The 21,460-nt window shown below is 38.3% G+C and overlaps 1 protein-coding gene across 1 annotated transcript in view; it reads left to right on the top strand.

Annotated features, from left to right (window-relative positions):
• The window catches only part of LOC139145026 (uncharacterized), a 37,020-nt gene extending 24,525 nt beyond the window's left edge, over positions 1 to 12,495 (top strand). The window contains exons 7-15 of the mRNA XM_070715927.1: positions 3,483 to 3,697; positions 4,315 to 4,872; positions 5,851 to 5,985; positions 6,673 to 6,800; positions 8,011 to 8,224; positions 8,771 to 8,941; positions 9,553 to 9,872; positions 11,290 to 11,430; positions 12,190 to 12,495. Coding sequence (XP_070572028.1) covers positions 4,431 to 4,872; positions 5,851 to 5,985; positions 6,673 to 6,800; positions 8,011 to 8,224; positions 8,771 to 8,941; positions 9,553 to 9,872; positions 11,290 to 11,430; positions 12,190 to 12,387 — 1,749 coding nt within the window. The 5' untranslated portion in view covers positions 3,483 to 3,697; positions 4,315 to 4,430 and the 3' untranslated portion in view covers positions 12,388 to 12,495. The remainder of the gene's footprint in view (positions 1 to 3,482; positions 3,698 to 4,314; positions 4,873 to 5,850; positions 5,986 to 6,672; positions 6,801 to 8,010; positions 8,225 to 8,770; positions 8,942 to 9,552; positions 9,873 to 11,289; positions 11,431 to 12,189) is intronic.
• The last annotated feature ends 8,965 nt before the right edge of the window (positions 12,496 to 21,460 follow it).

The raw sequence follows: 21,460 nt of genomic DNA on the forward strand, positions 1-21,460 counted from the left end.
TGTAATAAGTCTATTTTGTCGTTGCGGAATTAGCCCTTAAAATGTATCTATGTAATAAGGAAAGCAACTCCACACATTATTCATATCTTAATTTTTTGCGTTTAATGTTTTGTATACTTGAAAGTGTATTTTACGTTTCCCTATTTTGTGTAAAGAACTGATTGGCCATGGCGCCGGGACACACCTGTAATCTGAACGTCAGTGCAGTCTCTACTCCAGAGTGGAGAAGACTGTATAACACTACGATCCTTTAACGCCGATTTTTCGAAAATTGCCGTACTTTCTTAATCAGTCGCCTCAAATTCGTCTTCAGTGGATAAACTGTGTGGAATAATCGACAGATTGTCTGTATTCCTTTGTTGTCCCACTTGAAGTTTGTTCCTTCACTGGGGATGCTAGGATGTCTAATTTTGTCCTACTGTGTTCAAGGTAGTGATCGTATTGTTTTTACTAGATTGAAATTTAGATATATGTTCTCGTCAACATGTTTTGTGTCGTAAGTTTCTGTTATAAAGTTGTACATTTCTCTGTTATTTGTTCTGAGTCATCTGTCATAAAGTTTGTGTGGTACCATTGCTTGACGAGTTATTTTGACGCCTCCTTATTATGTAATTATCAGTGTCTAGAACTGCTGTTCCACTTCCATTATCTAACGGTTTGATCAGTACCTCACCATTTTCTGATAGTGTTCTCAAAGTATTCTATAGTATGTTTCGGAAAGGAAACCTAGTTTCGGGAAAGTATGCAATGATTACACTAGTCTTATTAAAGTTATTATTTACTCAGGGCATTGATAAACAAATGATCACATATGCAAGTTCAAGTTTATTACATTTATGGTTGAGTTTTATTACATTTATGGTTAATTTGTTTATTACATTTGTGGTTGCGGGTTGTTACATTAATGGTTGACTGTTTTATTACAATTGTGATTGATTTTATTACAATTGTGGTTGATATTACATTTGTGGAGATTATTACATTTATGGAGGTTACAAGTGTTGTATGGGGTCAAATAATGATAGCTTGTGTTTCTTATAACATGATCTACATTACGTTTGAAACAACAACAACAACAACAACAACAACAACAACAAAACAATAGATACGTTCGTTGAAGTTTATTGGTAAACAACAACAACACGAGTAATAAACATAAACAACAATACAAACAACAACAAGAACAACCAGACTTCTGGGTCCCCTGTGATGCGACATGAACTCCTACGTGATTTTAAACTTGAGATAGAATGCGCGCGCACCTCAGAAACATATATTCGAACTGTAAAACTTTTACAATACACTTTTAGTCTGTCTACTACTTGCTAGGGCTCATTTTGAAGCTCGCGCGGAGTAAACAAAATTTTCACACAGGCATATGTTTGTGAAAATCGAAAATATAATTTTTCATCCATGGAGCTAACAGAAGAATAGTGCCCATTTTGAATTTGAAGAATAAGTAAATATTTGGCAATTTGTTTCTCTCGTACCAATTTTTGCACGTTGAGCCCTGATTTTTATTCTTGATAGAAAGGGAATGATTTACAGTTTTTTTCGGTGAAGTTTGAGCAAAGTTTAAAGCCTCACAATTTCGAGGCGAGTACTATCTTACTTGTCGGTCGATTCCACTGATCGTCCTGTTCCGACAAAGTTTGCATCACCCATTGAGTAAGCGACAGCTCATTTGCAAAGAACAAACTTAAATATGTCAAAATTGGGATTTTTCATTCCCTGGTTTTCAATAAAGCAAATGGAAATATGGGAACAAAGCATAGAGGTGTGTCTTTGAAAACGACATTTGTGGGTATGTGTGAACGAATCAAAATATTGCCAAAACGCACATGAATAAATATGTCTTGCCTTTTATTCAAGGTCTCTGATCATCAAAGAATAGTCTGTTCAAACTCTTTGGTGCCTAAAACTACTTCAATGGCAAATCCGAAAAGAAAGCATAGCGAATGTGAAGCAGCGATGTTGGGTGTTCTCTTTGCCGGAGATAATTCACCTCAAAGAACCTTTGTCTTCAGGAATCATCACTGCACATGAAGATGGTACACTTCAGTAAAAGGCGTTTCCAGAAGCTGCCAGTGTTTGCGTATATTGCGATGTTTATAAGGGCTTGTTTGTCCGTGTTCACCCAAGCTCGAGTGAAATTTCTATCGTTTTGCGCGAGAAATAAGTCAAACTACGCGCCTCACAGAACAGTTTAATATCTTTTTTGTCCAACCGTGCTGTGCCCTTAGTGTGTGGTCTGGACCACTGCGTAGTACACAAGAGTTATAATGCAACGGTTTTTATGGTGAATTGTTTCTCTGAGGCTGTAGCTGGTAGGAGAGAGTTTTGTTAGGGAGATGTAACAGCGACCAAAGTAGAAAACTAATGCCTTCTGCCCTATATTTCAGGATATGAAAGTTTGAAACGAGCTTTTTGGCTAAAAGGGAAAGAAAGTAGTTGTAATTTTTTAAGGATGTTGTCATTGTTTTGTTATAAAGAAAATGTTCATGTTTTCACTCGTCTCTCGGAAAGTTGTTTAAAGGGAGGGGATCGTTGGAACTCGAGATCTGCTAAAGGTTGCCAGGGACCCATACGACCGATGTAAACACTGTATCTAGAGTGTGAGCGATTGATAAAAGTTAAAATATGTTGTTAACAATGAATATCGTAAAATTTAAATGTTGCAGATATGTTGACGCGATGCATCTAGATATCATGTATGTCCCCCTTTAAATATTCAAGGTTCAAGCCTCGCCAACACAATATGTCTTCTGTACAATGTACAGTGTCATCTCTGACAAATATATTCTTGTCAAGACGTAAATTTAGCATCAACAACGTTGGGCACCTTACATTCGGGCTGTGTTGACAATTAGTACACTAGATTTAAAATTGTATTTTACAGAGAGAGTGAAAATACCGGAAATACATCAAAATTATACACCGTTCAAGGGACACAGTCGCTCTTTTTTATACCTTTAGTCACTCCGTCTTCAACATGACGACGGTACGATAACTGCAAAAGTGTCAAAAACTACCCCTTTGTTGAATGAAAACAGATGATTTCGTTTTGACTTCAAGACGAAATAGGTTTTTCCTTTTCCGACTTGCTTTCCTACGACGAATAAACATTGCCACAATGTTAGGAAAAGCTGCTATCCTTAAGGCATCGCAAATTAAGATTTCATGACAAAAGCTTGCATAAAGTCCAAATTTTAAGTTACAGCGTATGTTCAGCCATGCATGGTAAGAGTTGTGCACAACTTGATTTTCTGGTTCAGACTGTAAAATGTTCACTGAATGTTTAATCTTGTCTGGCTGCAAGCAGAGTTGAGGTAGTGCACAGTTGACCAGTATTTCGTCATGTTTCAAGATGTCAACACACGCTACTTTTCATCAAACGAAATTCATGAAACAAATCAAAAAGAGCTACATTGCCCCTTTAATAGAGTTTAATATAGCATTTGCTCATTTTACATGTGTTGTAGCTATGACGACCAGCTCTGTAGAAATTACCACTGCCTACGAAACAACCGAGACTTCGGCAACATCTTTGATCTCTCCATCCTTCACCATGGCAACATCACCATCACCGACACCTACCGGAAGTACACCAGAGTATTCTGATGTAATGGCAGCGAGCTCAACAGTACAACAGCAAACAAACACAGGGATGTATACGCTCGATTCAACGCGTTCCCAGGTGAGTCATTAAGTACTTCAAAACAACATTTGCTCTCCTTGTCACGGATCACCAGCGACAGTCGAGTGTAAAGATGGATGGCGGCTACAACAATGAACGCCTGTATGGGGGAATCGAAGCAAAAGCAATTGACCTCATATATCTCACGATAGTCTATCAAATAAATCAAAATTTTCAATAAATCACTGTTTGAGACCAAGGTTAGAGAAATATCAAAGAGAAATTTAATTTCCACAATTTTGTGTGCATTGGTTCTGATACGAGATGACCGTAACTTAAATAAATAAATAAATAAATAAATAAATAAATAAATAAATAAATAAATAATAAATAAAAAGATTTATCAAGAATCGCATCATTTACCTGAGATTTTCACAGAGAAACACGCTCACGTTCTTCCCATAATGCAATCTGGTAAAGCTACAAATTAAACAACAAATTAAAGGAAAACACGTCGAAGATACGTCTTGTTGTATGATATTACGTGCGAGTAATATTTAGCATTAGGTAGCGTGCTTGGTTCTCGAGTCTGTGAGTGTGAAGTTTACACGCCACACATCGATTGTGAGAAACGTCCTTTCATCCGATACAGATGACAGATATTCGGTTTCTTTCAGGACTATTCGAGCGGATTTGTTCAAGAAGAATCTACAACATCTCTGTTCACATCAGAACCTTCAGAGACTTCAGATGGTGATTCACGCACCCAACTGACAACTTTGCCGACTACTTCATGGGAGCCAAAGACGGATACAGCAATGACGTCATCTTCGGGAGAAACCTCGCCAAGCTCAGAGATACACAAAGCGACGCCCGACTTTCTAGCGACGCAGAAACATCTTCAGAAGTTATCACATCACCTGATGGAACAGATGAAATGACTAACTCACACGTAATTTCAACAACAGACCAGCTCACGTCGGGAGTTATCGAAGATACCGAGATGCCACTGACCGAAGACACTACAACTGTACTGCCATCGACAACCGCCGACAAACCGTCAACGTCAAGAATGGTTTCTACGCAGAGTGACAAATCGACGCCGAAAGAAACGACTTCGATCGTCACCCTCTCCGCATCTCAAGCATCAACGACCGAGGATTACCGTACAACTGTGGCGCGACGTGGTCCCGCGACGACTAGAAAACCACAAACGCCGTCAACTACAGGAACAGGTATAGTTACTTTCGATCGTATATGGAGACAGATTTTCCGCAACCTAACACCAATGAAATCGTAGATTCAGTGTAGATTGCCTTGCTGTAAGCTGGCAACATAGATCATTTCTCTGTGGATAAAAACGCTTTTCACGAACCAAGATACGTTCTTGAAAAGTTGATAATAGTGATGCAAAATTAACGATATCACTCATCGCGACATGCAACTGGCATTCGGGCAGACCTTGAGGATTAACTTTTCAGTCTTGTCTAGATATTTCTATATTAAGAAGTGTCAGTGACTTAAAATGTTGCCAACTGTCTTCAAGTAAGCTCGTCTTTAAATGCGTTCATTAAAGTATTTAGTGGCATAAGTTTCCTGAATTTGAAGCAATGCAATTGAACGCTTTATACAATTAAGTGAGATAAAGTCACCGGATTATATCGGGGAAAATGTTTCATTCATATCGTGATACTATTGGTTTGCGGTGAATAAACTGAGCCTACGATAGTATTTCTATTCATAGTCTATAACTTTGGTGGCAGTGGTTGGAGTTTCAGTTCGAGGCTCCCTGAACATAAGGGATGGACCATTTAATCCGTGGGGGTGGTCCAAATGGAAACAAATCTTTCGAGTGAAAAGATTTACTTTTTCAGCCTAATTTTGGAAAACACATCCAAATGAAATGAGAGGCAACAAAATCACGAATTATTTCCAAATTTTGTGAGTATGCATGTACTACCTATTTCGAAAATTACGTGAAGGTTTAATGTAAAGAAAAAACATAAATGCTTGTCTTCGCGTTGCTGTAACACCCTTGGCAACAAGATGTTTTTCTGCCTATACCGTATCTTGATTGGTAGTAAAAACGTAAATACAACCGTGTTTACATTTCGAACTACATATCTGCAACATTTGTGTAAAGTGCGGGTCAAGTGTCGACAAACTGCTCATTGTTCCATTAAAATAGTTCTGAATGCTTTTCTTGTCACCAGAAATCGATCCGTGCGCCAGACATAACTCAAACCTTTGTTCGTCCGATCGACTCTGTCTGACTGAAGAGGCCTCGGTGTCCGGCTACCGCTGTGTCTGCAAACCGGGTCACTATGACGTCAACGGGACATGCGCAGGTATGTGAATCATAAGTCGATGTTCTTGTTCATTTTCAGTTAAGATAGAGTGTATTTTCACCGTCATCATCTCTACTGTGTTTCAATACTATATATTTCACAGCAATACTTTTATAGGTTATTTGGTGTTTTCAATTACGACACCATCACAGAAGAATTCAACCAACGCTCGCACATTCAAAATGGAAGTACATGTACAAGCCTACGGCGAGGGGTGACCTTAAAATCAAATATGGTGAAACTTTTCACGAAGTTAACGAGAACCATTTTCGTGCCGCTTGCTACCTCTAACATCTATAGTCGCGTAATGAACACTTGGGGTGCTATTTACATATCAATGTGATATTCACAAGTAATTTTTGAAAAGATTTGCAAACCGTGTCCAGATTGATACGGTTGAAGGAGGAGGGGCAGAGACTTCGCACCCAATGGTGCGACATTATCGATCACTCAGGGGATCAAAGCATGTCCCACGACTCTAAGAATTCCACGAGGTGATCAGGTGACCCCTGGCTTTCCCCTGCAGGCTAAGACCAAGAAATGCATTCATGATAAACAGTGCATTAACGGACACTTGGCTTCAAACCAACGAAAGAGTAGCATTTCATTTGACAGAGATCAAGCTGGGATCACCGCTGCCTTACGGCGGTGAATCTTGCTGATGATGTCATCTTTCGTGCTTTTCAGAGTCCATATCGTTCATCGCCAGCTTGAAAATACTCGAAATCAAACTATCCGAAGCAAAATACGTCGACGACCTGAAAAATCCAGACTCCACTTACTACGAGAAAACTGCCGGTGACATCGAGACTTCGGTAGGTGAAAGGGCGTCACTGATCAAGATACAACATTCTCAAGATTTTCTTTGAAGAGCTTATTTCCTGCAGCCAATTTAAGTCACTTTAGGCATAGTCGTTATACAAATCCTAGCCTGTGTGTTTCGAAGAGGAGCACAGTACTCGAGGCAGTAGGCCTACTGCAAAACAGTAAAACTTGACAAACACATAGATATTATATATATATATATAAATATATATATATATATGTGTGTGTGTGTGTGTGTGTGTGTGTGTGTGTGTGTGTGTGTGTGTGTGTGTGTTTCAATTTAGTTTCTACTATATATATATATATATATATATATATATATATATTATATATAAACAAAGAAATGATTGATGTTCATTTTCTATTATCCAGTAAGAGTCGTTTAAGCTTCACGTTATAGGACTACAGACAGAATTGAATATACTGTATGAAAGAATGAACCTTTGTTAGACATCGTTGGCCGTCCTGAGGAGCGACGAGAGTCATTTTGAGTTTCTGTTAAAATTATTAAGGAAGAATGATATAAATTTATCAAGGAAGTATGATAGTAAACAAGCTGTTATACAGACGACAAAAATTAAATAAACAGTTCACTAAACGAATAAAAAGATAAACATATAAATAAATCAATTAATAATTACCACCAAAAAAGTAGCAACAATATAACAAACAAAGAAACACATGATCAGTTTGTCGACACGTTAAACAACAGTAGCATTAACCGTGTAAGCGTCATAAGTCCAAATTTATTTATTTATTCAGCTTTGACATAAAGTCAGGATGAGTCGCACAGGTGACTAACACCTATACAAAAGCAACCCTCCTCAAAAGCACACATTTAACAAGTTACACATACAAAATTAAAAACAGAAAAGACAAACGCAGAATAAAACAATCATAAAAAAATACAAAAAAAATCAAAACAGAACAAAACAAAACAGATAAATTAACAGAGACGGCAATTTTTACAGTGACACTTTCCCACCCAAGTACAAGTGTTATCAGGATAAAAATTATTGTTTAACAAACCCGTGTAATGTTTTAATAAAATAGACTTGTATGACCTAACACTTGTTGAAGATTTGCCATGAAAGGGCATAACACTACTCGAGTAAAAAGCTCTGTTAAAATTCATGTCTTTGTGAAAGTTGCACGTTGTTTCGCTGGTCGAACAAAGTTTGATGTACTTAATTTTTGCAGATAGGCGAAGTTTTCAACAGTTCCAGTGATTACTACGGCACAGAGATTGTAGAGTTTTCATCTGGAAGCATCAAGGTTGTACTCCTGATCTTCTTCGCGACAAATACCCGGATGTCTAGTCACGTGATCGAAAGGACGATAAAGGATGGTGTCCAGAGGGGTGGTGGCATCCTCGTCGATTTGACCATAGAGAAAGACTCTGTGAAAGTTAAAGGTATTTGCAATGTCCCATGGTGTCGCAAGCTAAGAAAACTGTTTGCTTTTCCGGCATCTATTTTTCAGACGCCAATCTGCGATTTTCCAGACATAAGTACGGCTGTTAACTATTTCCGATGGTTTTCTACCGCGTTTTACGGCAGACAGACTATTGTCCTTTCCGAGCGACATCAGATAACTGAGGTCTGGATGCGAAAGTATTCTGTTCCAAGACAATTTTTATGTAAATGAAATTTGTCTTAGTTTTCGTTTATTTTGATATTTAGTCGGTATTTTTTGGGCGTAGAAAACTTTCCCAAGTGTGTCAGCCCATGTTTGTAAAAGACTTTGAAGAAGAAAATACGCGATCGCCCGATGCGCTTATCATGACAACGACCCCTTGCATTGTAATAGGGTCCCTCCCGATTTTCAAATATACTTGTAAAACTTGCAGGTTGTTGGGTAATAATAAGCCACGTTTCAATAAACTTCACACTGCCATGTCATGCGTTGAAGTACATTATTACGCCTAACCGTGTAATAACACATTTTCTTTCACTACCAGACCACAATAATACCGCGTGTGACACACCAGACCGCAATGACTGTTCATTTGATGCAGATTGCTTGGACGTTCAAGGTGACAATTTCACGTGCCAGTGTCACAGTGGTTACGAGGATGTTTCGCTTTCTAAACACGTCCGACCCGGGAGACGGTGCGTTCCTGAGACAAAAGGTAGGACTTAGGTAGGAGACTACCAGGGCAGTATGCCATGGGAGAAAAGTACGCCGTAGCAGAAAAAGAGCTTGCAATGAAATATTATGATATGATACCAGGTCATTAGTTTGGCAATATTGGGAAGGTAATAACATAGCAGACACAGGGATCTTAATAATCCGAATGTTTGTATGTATGTTTATATTTGAAAATATAATTAAAGAATTCAGAAGCTCTTACTGTTGTGCAAATTTCCAGTTATATTGTTGTCGTTGCCAATACTTCTAAAAAAACATAAGTTGGGTTTCCTTAGCTTTGAGTAGTGTTTCCCGTTGTAATGCCTTCCTTCTAAATCACACTTACTCTTCCATGTTGATATTTTTAAATTTGATTCCTCCAGAAATGAAAGCAATGTTTCTATTCTATAGAAAGTTTTTCAAAAGTATTATGCCGGTCACGAAGTCCTTCTCGCTATTGATACTCTGTAGACAGTAAAATTTCAGTCATACTGTCTTCCTGTAAACATTTTCCTTTTAGGTGTCAATTTCGGAATGTTTGTACTTCTGTTGATATTATGAAATTATTCCTTTTTTCACTTACATGTATTCTGAAAATATCGCTTCTTTCAGATCAGGTATACGTTTTGGCGCTTGCTGTGTCCCTGGGAACAACAGCGGCAACATTGTCTTGTTGCCTAGCGCTTTTCCTCGTCTACGTTTGGAAATCTAGGAAATTGCGAAGGTATCAGAGGAGGGCCCGAAGACCTTTTATTGTTATGAACGATTCATTCTTGATCCACGGAAGGCAGTCCCGAGGTTCATCAGCGGGATTGTTAAGACGCACCAGCGACGAGGGGAGAAGTGAGGTAGCGGCAAACGGTCAGATCCAGCGACAATCCTTGCAATATCATCGTGCCTATCCGAAGCATCATCACACGGATAGCGGAAAGGTTAGATCATGTTTTCTCATTGGAAGATGTCAGCTCTCGTAACTTGAAAAGAACGTACTGGAGATGTTTTGTTTTTCGCATTTTCTGTTTTAATTGCAAGGCCGCAAAGGAAAGGGTTTTGTTTCCTGCACGCGTCGATTCAGATCAGTCGCCTTTTTCACATTCGCTTGCCAAAAAACACTGACCGACAAAATGGACAGTGTGTAGCGCACGACAGAACATGTTGATATCTTCAGGATCACACATGTGCTCAGTGTATATGGTGCTGATCTCTGATGAACAGTGAATTTATTGTTCTCATCATTCTGCTGGTCGGAATTACAGCTGTATATTAACACTCCCGCTTTTGTTGTTTTTATTGTTCATGGCGGTAGTTGGACTTTGTGAGCTAAAAGGAGCGGGAAAAAACGCATCATTTTCGATAGAGATTCAGGGTGAGGGGTAATAGACCTTTTTTCTTGTCTAACCTGAATGAAATGTTACAATGCTTTACTTACGGTAGAACGCGCCTCGGGGACAGATATTCGGACTCTCAAATTTTTACAATCGTTTTCTGCTTTACCTCCTGTAGGGACTCTTTTTTAAGCTCTTGTAAGTAAAGTTTTCACCGTCTTAGTTTTGTGAAAATCGAAAATTTAATTTTACCCGTAGAGTTTCAATACGGGAACGGCGGTCATTTTGAATTCAAAGTATCGAAAAATGTTGGGTAATTTATTTCTCTAGTAACAAAATTTGCACTGTGACCCCCCCCCCCCCCCCCCCGGCCAAGTTTTTATTCTTTATTTGAAACGAGACTTCTTGAAAGTTTTCCTTGGGAAAGTTTTTCAGAAAGTCTTTCAGTTTTGAGATTCGTACAAATTTATATTTGTAAACAGTGCAATCTCACTGATCAGTAATTCTTGATGTTTTAATCCATTTAACGGCGCGGTATTTGCTCCGGCGCAATTTCATATTATTGTACTTGCATATTTCATCAAATATATAGCAAATGATGGTTTCTTGTTTTTCTTAACATATGTTGCTACTTAAGGAAACGCGGTCGTCGGAACTGCGCCAGTACTAGTTTCTTGTTTACAAACAGTGTATTTCGTGCACGATATCTAGATGCACCTCATCATCATAGCTGCAACATTTAAATTATACGATGTAGATTATGGTAGAGATGTTTTCACTTTCATCAATCACCATCGTACTTTGGATACAGTGTTTACATTGGTCGTATGGATCCCATACGACCTTTGAGCGCAGTTCCGACGACTGTATCCCTTTAAGGTCGGAGCTGAAATATTATGGACGGTTATTCTGGTGTACGCATGAGGAACTGTGACAAAAAATGTTTGTGCCTCTAGTCTCCATAAAGGGTTGACAGGGAAATGCTACGCTTCTATGAAGTAAAATGTCATCGTTATTTTTGCAGCAAGACGGTGTTTATAATCAGCCTCATAACAAACACCGTGACTCAATTGAAAGAAAGGAAAGTCTTGATCTGACGTCATTAAATGGCGGTTTTGTATTGCCCTATGTGGCCAACGGTACCGCCGGTCAACCTCTGCAAACGGTGAGTGTGAATATATGATACTGACAGAACTGTATAAATGACAACGGTCGATCCTCTTTGTCTCAACAAAAGTCAAAAGTTGAATGGCAGTGTTCCTCCTTACAATCAGCAAACCGAAGACGACAACAAATGAGGTTGAGCGAATATCACTCAGTTGAGAGACTTTACATGTTAAACTCGCAGCACTAAAGATGCGAAAGTAGCAAAACCTTTTACACAAATACAGGCCACTATAATTCCGAAAATTTGTTCACTCATTGAATGAATTGAACTACGCAGGTTAAAATAATTTTATTGCGCAATATTTTCACGGTTATGTCCTTGCAATAAACCAAGTATGTTTCTTGCAGGTGGTGGTACCCGTATATGATGTGTTGATGACCGAGATAATTTGTTCTGAAAGTTATACGGGTTAAACCAGCACTCGGATAAAATATCGAATGAAAGCCATCATTCCAAATTTTAGCATGACAAACCAAATCAAAAGCACTTTAAAAGGCGGCAAATCGGTCCCTTACTTTGCTGCCTCCCCGTAAATGTTTGTGTATTTTATTTTTCAGTATTTGAGTAAGTTAAGTTAGAAATGACGATGAGGGGAAACGAATCAGCTTGAGCAGCTGGAACTGCACCTCCAGACAAATTTGAATTTCTGAGACCCTTCAGAGTTTAATGAGCTTTATAGCTTGTAAGGCCGGTTCTTGAAAAGGCGAATTGCGCATTAAATGTTTTTAATGATTTGCCGGGGTTGTCGTATTTCAGAATGACAAAAATGGAAAATATCGAAAAAATGGACAACTTACGCGAAAAGCCTCGACATCGAAAGAAACTAGACGAAAGACTTCGAAGAGCGCCACCAACGGTGACGATGAGGAACCCAACCGTATTGCAGGCGTGTACAGGATCCCTCGAGTCCATCTACCTCCGGACTATATTCCCGGCTTTTCTTATCATCTGTGACGAAAATGTGGAAACATCTTCCCGCTCTTAGGAAAAAATGTTAATCTTAGATACCGAGGATCACAGGGGAAATGAGAAATACTCTAATACAGCATTACAATGTATATATCAGCATTACAATACTCGTTCAGTATGTCTGTTGTTTGGGGAATGTTATTTCATTCCGAATTGTACTTTAACTAATATATATTTTTTCATTCAAGATAATTTTGAAAGCAATATGTAGTGTTGAAGGGTGTAGGTCGTCTGTTGGGCATATAGTCGGCTGCATTTATGAAAAAAAAGGCCTTACCCAAAAAAAATTGCTACAAAAGGTTTTTTCAACGGTTTTCTATAGAGTCAAATGTGCTTAATAACATAGTAAAAGTCTACCAAAATCTGACCACCGGAAACGCGTCATTTTCAAGATGGCGTCCAAGATGGCCGCCATATACTTAAAATGGCCATAAGGGACCGTTCAGTTTTTACGGCTGGGGGGGGGGCCGGCAAAATCCAGGGGGGGGGGTCATATTAATTTAGAATCCAAGAAGGGGGGGTCATCACTTTTTCACTGGTAGGAAAGGGGGGTCACCACATTTTCACAAGTGGCCTAGCGGCCGATATAGCTCCGCTGTGTTTATGTACAGAATAACTATTTTTGACACATGTTGATGAAGAAGGTGGAAATCTTTGATAACTCATGCAGTGGCCAGAAAAAAGTGGCTACAATAAGCTGCAAAAATACAAAATTGAAGATTTCATCATACTTTGCATATATCACATCGGATCATCCCTAAGAACATGTCAACCAAAGCTATCTGATGAGTAGTTTTTTGAGAATAAAATATTCTGACCAAAAATGGCAACAATTGCCCCCAAAAATAAAAATTGCAGATTTCATCATAATTTCAAAATATCACACTTAGTTCATATATAGAAACCTGTATACCAAATTTCAAAGCTGTTAGACCAGTACTTTTTGAGAAACGCATTTTTTGACCAAAAATGGGAAAAATTGCCCCAAAAATTCAAATTGCAGATGTCATCATTATTTCAAAAAATATCATTTAGTTCAATTCTATGGAAACCTGTCTACCAAATTTCAAAGCTATCAGATAAGTAGTTTTGGAAATACACATTTTTTGACCAAAAATGGCAAAAATTGCCCAAAAAATACAAAATTACAGATTTCATCAGAAATTCAATATGTATTACTAAGCTTATCTGTAGAAACCTGTATACCAAATTTCAAAGCTATCAGACCAGTACTTTTTGAGGAACACATTTTTTGACCAAAAATGGCAAAAATTGCCCCAAAAATACAAAATTACAGATTTCATCAGAAATTCAATATATCTTACTTAGTTCATCTATAGAAACCTGTATACCAAATTTCAAAACTATCAGACAAGTACTTTTTGAGAAATACATTTTTTGACCAAAAATGGCAAAAATTGCCTTAAAAATGCAAATTTGCATATTTCTGCACAATTTGAACAAATCTGAAATAGATCATCCCTAGGGACATATGTGCCAAATATAAAAGCTATCTGACCAGTCGTTTTGAAGAAGAAGATTTTTAAAGATTTTTTTACCAAAAATGACAAAAATTGCCTTAAAATACAAATATGCAAATTTCACCACGATTTGAACAAATCTGACTGAAGTCACCCTAAGCAAACTGCATATCAAATTTCAAAGCAATCGGACGAGCGGTTTCAGAGAAGAAGATTTTTTTACCAAAAACACCATAAAAAGGCCCCAAAAATACAAATATGCAAATTTCACCATGATTTAAACAACTGAAGTGAGGTCACCCCAAGTGAACTGCATATAAAATTTCAAAGCAATTGGACTTGTGGTTTCAGAGGAGAAGGCAATTGTTGACGGACGACGACGGACGACGGACGCCGGATGACGACGGACGACGACGGATAATCAACCTATTTTATAAGCTCCGCGTCGCTGACAGCGGAGCTAAAAACATAATACCTACAATAAAGTCCACTTTATGCCATGGCCATGATTGACCCTCTTTACCGGCGGGCCGCCTTCGGCGGCCCAATACAATAATATACTTTATGTATTACCCATGACCCTCTTAGCGGGCAGACACCTTTGGCGGCCCACTCCAATTAGGTTTACTTCATGCAATGGCCATGATCGACCCTCTTTACCGGCGGGCCGCCTGCGGCGGCCCACTACAATAAATTGACTTTATTGTAATACCCCATGACCATCTTAACGGCCGGACGCCTTCAACGGCCCTGTTCAGTAAAGTTTACTTCATGCAATGGCCATGATCGACCCTCTTTTTACCAGTGGGCCACCTTTGGTTGCCCACTAGAATAAAGTTGACTTTACGTAATGGCCCATGACCCTCTTAACCGGAGGGCTGCCTTTGGCGAACCACTCCGATAAAGTTTACTTTATACAATGTCCATGGACATAAGTTGTCTATGGAAATGAAGTTAAAAATTGCCTTACAGTCGTCCTAATTAACAGACGTTTGCATGGATGTGGCTGAGAAGTTTGTACACTGGCATCTCTGCTACACGAATAAAGTGCGCCTCGTACCGGAGTTCAAATCCAAACCGTGCGGGTAAATTTGACATATGGGTTTTGGTTATTTTTCAGTGGGGGGGGGGGGGTCATCAAATTTTTTCGTCTGACAAAGGGGGGGTCATCATTTTTTCGCGAAAAATGCAGGGGGGGGGTCATCATTTTTTTGAACACCGGCGACAAGATTTTGCCGGCCCCCCCCCCCCGGCCGTAAAAACTGAACGGTCCCTAACTACTTAAATATAACCTAGACTAGTGATGTCTGTGTCTACCACCATATTTTAGTGGTTTAGGAATCCAACTACCATATCTAGATTATAGACAAGTGGTCATAAGTCCCATAATTTGCATATTTGTACATGTATTAAAAATATCACTGTCACATTCTTCGTCCAGAACATGTTGCTCATGTGGATTTTCACAATTTCCGAGGTTAGGTAGTAAAGGGAAAGCAATAACTCCACACATCGTTCATATTTGGGTTGTCTGCGTTTTGTGTATGAAAGTGTGTATAATATAAGTGTATGTCATGTTTGGCTGTTTTAAGTAAAGTGTTGCTTAGCCATGGCAAGACGTACCCGTAAATCTACGTGTCTTGATGTTACTCCACACTGGAGCGGAGAGACAAGTGTGACACTGCGATCCTTTGGCGCTGCGTTTCGAAAACAGAGTTTTCTTCATCAGTCGCTTAAAATTCATTCTTGATTGGTGAGACGTGTTGAATGGTTGATTTTTTTTTGGTAGTATGTTGTTCCACTTACGTTTGGTGTTCAAGTAGGGAAGCTAGAATGTCTACTGGTTGGTCTTGTTGTGTTTGTGTAGGTTCGTGTGAACCTGAGTTCGAGCTGTCGTCGCTTTTGTGAAGTCTTGCGCTTATAAGTCTATCGCCTATATTTCTGTTCCTTCTATATGCGATTATTGGTTGATTTTGGAACAGTTTTTTTTAGTGTTTCGTCTTTTTCAAGTTCACTCAGTTTTCTCTCAGGGCTTGCTTGATTTTTGTCATTTCGATGTACGGGCTATATGTTGTTATGAAGACTACTGTATTGTTGGTGGCGTTCTTTCTTTCTTTTTGTTGTTCAAGCTGCCTTTTTCTGCTTTTATGATCTGTTTCTCTGATAATGCGTTCTATTTCATTTTTAGCTCATATTTGGTATGTGCATAAATAACAAAAAACAGCTTATATGGTGAGTCGGTGGCGTCTGTGTGTCTCTATCTATGTATGTATGTGGGTATGTTAGTGCGGATGTATGTCTGTCACATGCAAAAGCTCCCTTACCGCCAAAGCTATCATCTCAGTATTTGGTGTACAGGTAGATGCAGGGGCTGAGATGTGACATTGTTCAAATGGACGCCAAAAATGTGCAAATGAGGTAAGAAAAAGGGAAATCCTGCAAATGTTTAGGAGTGGTGGTATGCCAGTGACTGAAACAGGCTACTCCACTGACCTTGAATCATTTCCTGTCATTGTTTTTGAACTGTTACATGTTAACAGACTTACTCAAACTAAGAGGGACTAGCTGTTTTTGCTATGCATGTTGCTAAAGTTGACCTCCAGTACCTAAAGTTTCAGACATTATTTACTTTTGTCATTCTTGTTTTTCTGGTTTATATATTTCTTGTTGTTTTTCTGGTTGTACTGTGCAGAAATCATTGTCATAACATCAACGTAGAATTTTCCTGCACTGAACAGTCAGATAGAAACAACAATTTATTGTTGATCATTGGTACCCATACTGGTATGTACCAATTCTGATCAAATGTGACGGACACCGTATAATTACGGTATTTTTATATTGTCGGTCTTGTAATTTTTCACTAAATTGTGTGACTTTCTCTGTAAAATCGGTTTCGTTGTTGCATGTTCTGATGTATCGTAATGTTTCACCTTTGATCAGACCTTTAAATGTTGCTGCCGGATGGCATGAGTTTCTAAGTTAGACCTGGAATGTATCTGTTGGTTTTATGTGTGTCTTGGTGTCGAGAATGTTCCTTTTGTTGTATCGACGATCTTTGTAGATAGTCAGGTCTAAATATGTGATTTCTTGAGAGGAGCTTTCAAACGAAAATTTGAAAGTAGGATGCATTTTGTTGATGTTTGATATGAATTCATTGAGTTCGTGTTGTGTTCCGATGAAAATCAGGAAAACATTGTCCCTGAACCTCAGCCAGGTCGGTATTTGTTGTTTGTGTTTCTGTATTATTCTCATTTCTATCTCGTGAAATGTAATATCTGCTATTTTCAGCGATGAGGGAGACCCCATAGAGCACCCCCATATTTGCCAGTAGAATTCATCGTTGAATTCAAATGTGTTGTTTTTTAAGATTATTTTTAAGCAGAGCTATCATGTATTTCGTTGGTGGCTGCTTGATTATGTAATTGTTTGATGATCTTTCCTGATTTCATGCTCTGCCGACTGATTCAACTGCCTCATTATGTGGTGTATTTGTGTAAATTGAAATTACATCTAGTGTTACTAGTGTTGCATTGGCTGGAACTTTGATTGTCTATCCCATATTTGAATATTTGAATCAGTCAATAGAGAAATAAGAACACCACTTTGGTACCTTCTACTGAAAATACATAAAATGCCGCCACCAGGAACTAAGCTCGTATGACGGCCAATTATAAGTGGATGCTCCAGTCCAACATTTCACATATCAGAATTCATTGACCACTTTCTCAAACAAATCGTCAAAGAAACAACCAACATACATCAAAGATACAACAGACTTTATACGGAAATTTTAGACAATCAAAGTTCCGGCCAATGCAACACTAGTAACACTAGATGTAATTTTAATTTACACAAATACACCACATAATGAGGCAGTTGAATCAGTCAGCAGAGCATGAAATCAGGAAAGATCATCAAACAATTACATAATCAAGCAGCCACCAACGAAATACATGATAGCTATGCTTAAAAATAATCTTAAAAAACAACACATTTTAATTCAACGGTGAATCCTACTGGCAAATATGGGGGTGCTCTATGGGGTCTCCCTCGTCTCCGCAAATAGCAGATATTACATTTCACGAGACAGAAATGAGAATAATACAAAAACACAAACAACAAATGCCGACCTGGCTGAAGTCCGGGATGATGATTTTCTGATTTCCATCGGAACACAACACGAACTCAATGAATTCATATCAAAGATCAACAAAAGCTCCTCTCAAGAAATCACATATTTAGACCTGACTATCTACAAAGATCGTCGATACAACAAAAAGAACATTCTCGACACCAAGACACACATAAAACCAACAGATACATTCCAGTTCTTACAAAGAAACTCATGCCATCCGGTAGCAACATTCAAAGGTCTGATCAAAGGTGAAACATTACGATACATCAGAACATGCAACAACGAAACCGATTTTACAGAGAAAGTCACACAATTTGGTGAAAAATTACAAGACCGACAATATAAAAAATGAAATAGAACGCATTATCAGCGAAAGAGATCATAAAAGCAGAAAAAGACATCTTGAACAACAAAAAGAAAGAAAGAACGCAACCAACAATACTGTAGTCTTCATAATAACATAACCCGTACTTTGAAATGATGAAAATCAAGCAATCCCTGACAGAAAACTGAGTGAACTTGTAAAAGATGAAACACTTAGTCTAAAAAACTGTTCCAAAATCAACCAATAATCGCATATAAAGGAACAGAAATATAGGCAATACACTTATAAGTGCCAGACTGCAAAGAGCGACAACAGCTCGAACTCAGGTTCACACGAACCTACACAAACACATCAAGACCAACCTGTAGAGATTCTAGCTTCCCTACTTGAACAACAAACGTAAGTAAAACAACATACTACCAAATATAAACAATCAACCATTCAACACGGCTCACAAATCAAGAATGAATTTTAAGCGACTGATTAAGAAAACTCGGTTTTCGAAACACAGCACCAAAGGATCGCAGTGTCACACTAGTCTCTCCGCTCCAGTGTGGAGTAACATCAAGACACGTAGATTACGTGTACGTCTCGCCATGGCTAAGCAACACTTTACTTAAAACAGCCAAGCATGGCATACACTTATATTATACACACTTTCATACACAAAATGCGAACAACCTAAATATGAACGATGTGTGGAGTTGCTTTCCCTTTACTACCTAACCTCGGTAAAAAATCCACATGAGCAACATGTTCCGGACGAAGAATGTGACAGTGATTATTTTTAATACATGTACAAATATGCAAATTATGGGACTTATGACCACTTGTCTATAATCTAGATATGGTAGTTGGATTCCTAAACCACTAAAACATGGTGGTAGACACAGACATCACTAGTCTAGGTTTAATATTTAAGTAGTTATGGCCATTTTAAGTATATGGCGGCCATCTTGGACGCCATCTTGAAAATGACGCGTTTCCGGTGGTCAGATTTTGGTAGACTTTTACTATGTTATTAAGCACATTTGACTTTATAGAAAACCGTGAGAAACCTTTTGTAGCAATTTTTTTTGGTCAAACCATATTTTCAGCCGACATTATAAAGCAATTCAGGGGGCTCTACTCAAAGACAGTGGGGAGGAATATGAAATATTGTAATGTTGGGAATAGTTGTGACCTTAGCGAAATAAAAGTTACACTGGTTACCATGATTACCTTTGATGAAAATATCAGACAATCCAGCTCTTACGATCATAAAGGAGTAGATGGAGACCATGTGTACTGATTGCTCTTTCCCTCAGCAGACACGGTCAATTACTTTCACTATATTGAAGCTATTTTTCGCAGTTCAAAGGATCAACTTTTAACACCAAAGAAACTCATTTGCATTTACATGGATGGGAAAACTCACCTCTATACATTTCACATAGTAAGGTAGCATGCGCCTTGAAACTGAAAGACAGGAAACTTTCGGGTCTTCCAGTATCGAACAGATTCTCAAGCGACGACCTGCGCCCTCTGGCGTTCACACACCGGAATAGTTCTCATCTTTTGTAATTCCAATTTTATCGGTATTTATCATTCTTGTCCAATATCCTTTTCCTGTAGCTTCATTTTAAGAAAAAGAGATGTTCTTAGGGCAAGAAGTGTCACATATTTGGCTACAGGAGCAATGTATCAATCTGTTTGAGTGTTCGTAATTGATTACTCCAAGAGGTCGGAGACACAAAATGACAGGAAGTTAATCAAAGGTTTCCTTTGTCATTTGTGAAGCATCCTTACTTGCCAAGCGGAAACATAGTTTCACGACGATGTCGATGATGATGATGATGATATGATGATGATGATGATGATGATGATGATTAAGCAACTACAACAAAATCAACGACAACAACAACAACAACAACGACAATAACTATAATAATTATAATAATAATGTAATAATGTGTTCAGTCAAATTCAATTTGTACACGCGAACTTTGACAGCACTGTATTTTTTGCACGTCTTACAGATTCACTGCCATGAGAAACAACCATGGTGTTTAACAATCCGATCGTCAGACAGAATATTGGTTTGTTTTGTCTACATTGGAATAATCTTTAAAGGTTATACTTCATGACGAAACTTTTTTCTTGATGAAAGTATCTTACATACGCATTGTTTTTTTTTACATTGGTACAAAACGCGATAGAAGCTTATCTGTTGTCCTTAATGGACCTAAATATATCTCGATTATTTTTCTGATATTTAAAGCATTGTGAATTATTATGTCAATTTTGTTTTTCTTATCGATTTTCCAACCCACCGACTTTCTTCCCGACAAACTGCAATGCGATGGCACATTTAAAATGAAGTCTATTTACTGAACGGTTTTGTCCAGCAGATTGAATTGACAGTATGGTGTTATTTATCGTAGATGACGTTCGAGGCTTGTGCCATCTTTACAAAGAGACAACCTGTAAAAATACATTTTTGTACACTTTTTGTATTTTAGCTTTGTTTTTATCCACTTACTTTTTTACGTTACGATGCTTGACTCAAAGATGCAGACAATACAATTCAGTTTTTCGTTCATGCCTCAGTGAATAATTTGAATCCATTTGTATTGGTGCCTCCCTAATTTATCCCTCCTCCATGACTTGTCTATCTGTAGGTCATAGCTGTATCTTACCTGCAGTGAATAACAAGCAAACGATTATTACCTCTTTTGCCGTGTAGATATGTCTTTCGTATCATCAATATCAGATGACTATAGATGAACTAGAGCACCTCCGAAAGGTATGTCATGGAGGCTTGGCTATGTATATTTTGTACTCGGCCTTTGTGTTTCTATGGCTTTCGCCGTCCTCGCCTATTTAGGCAGACAAGGACAAACTTAAAGGGAATTCCAAGGACAAAGGAAGAGAAAGAAAAGAGCAAATACCTAATGTTATTTTTATTAGACTTGGCTTTGTAACAAGAACAGAAGACTTTTTTACAGACTAGAAAATATACACCAGAGAGCACCGAAGAATTTACATGGTATGTAAGGGCGTCCAATTTGGTATTATTTGCTTGTTTGTTTGTTTTGTCATTACTATTGCATGTTCCAAAAAGTGCTAACCCAC

The sequence above is a fragment of the Ptychodera flava genome, chromosome 12, assembly GCF_041260155.1.
Source record: "Ptychodera flava strain L36383 chromosome 12, AS_Pfla_20210202, whole genome shotgun sequence".
NCBI lineage: Eukaryota > Metazoa > Hemichordata > Enteropneusta > Ptychoderidae > Ptychodera > Ptychodera flava.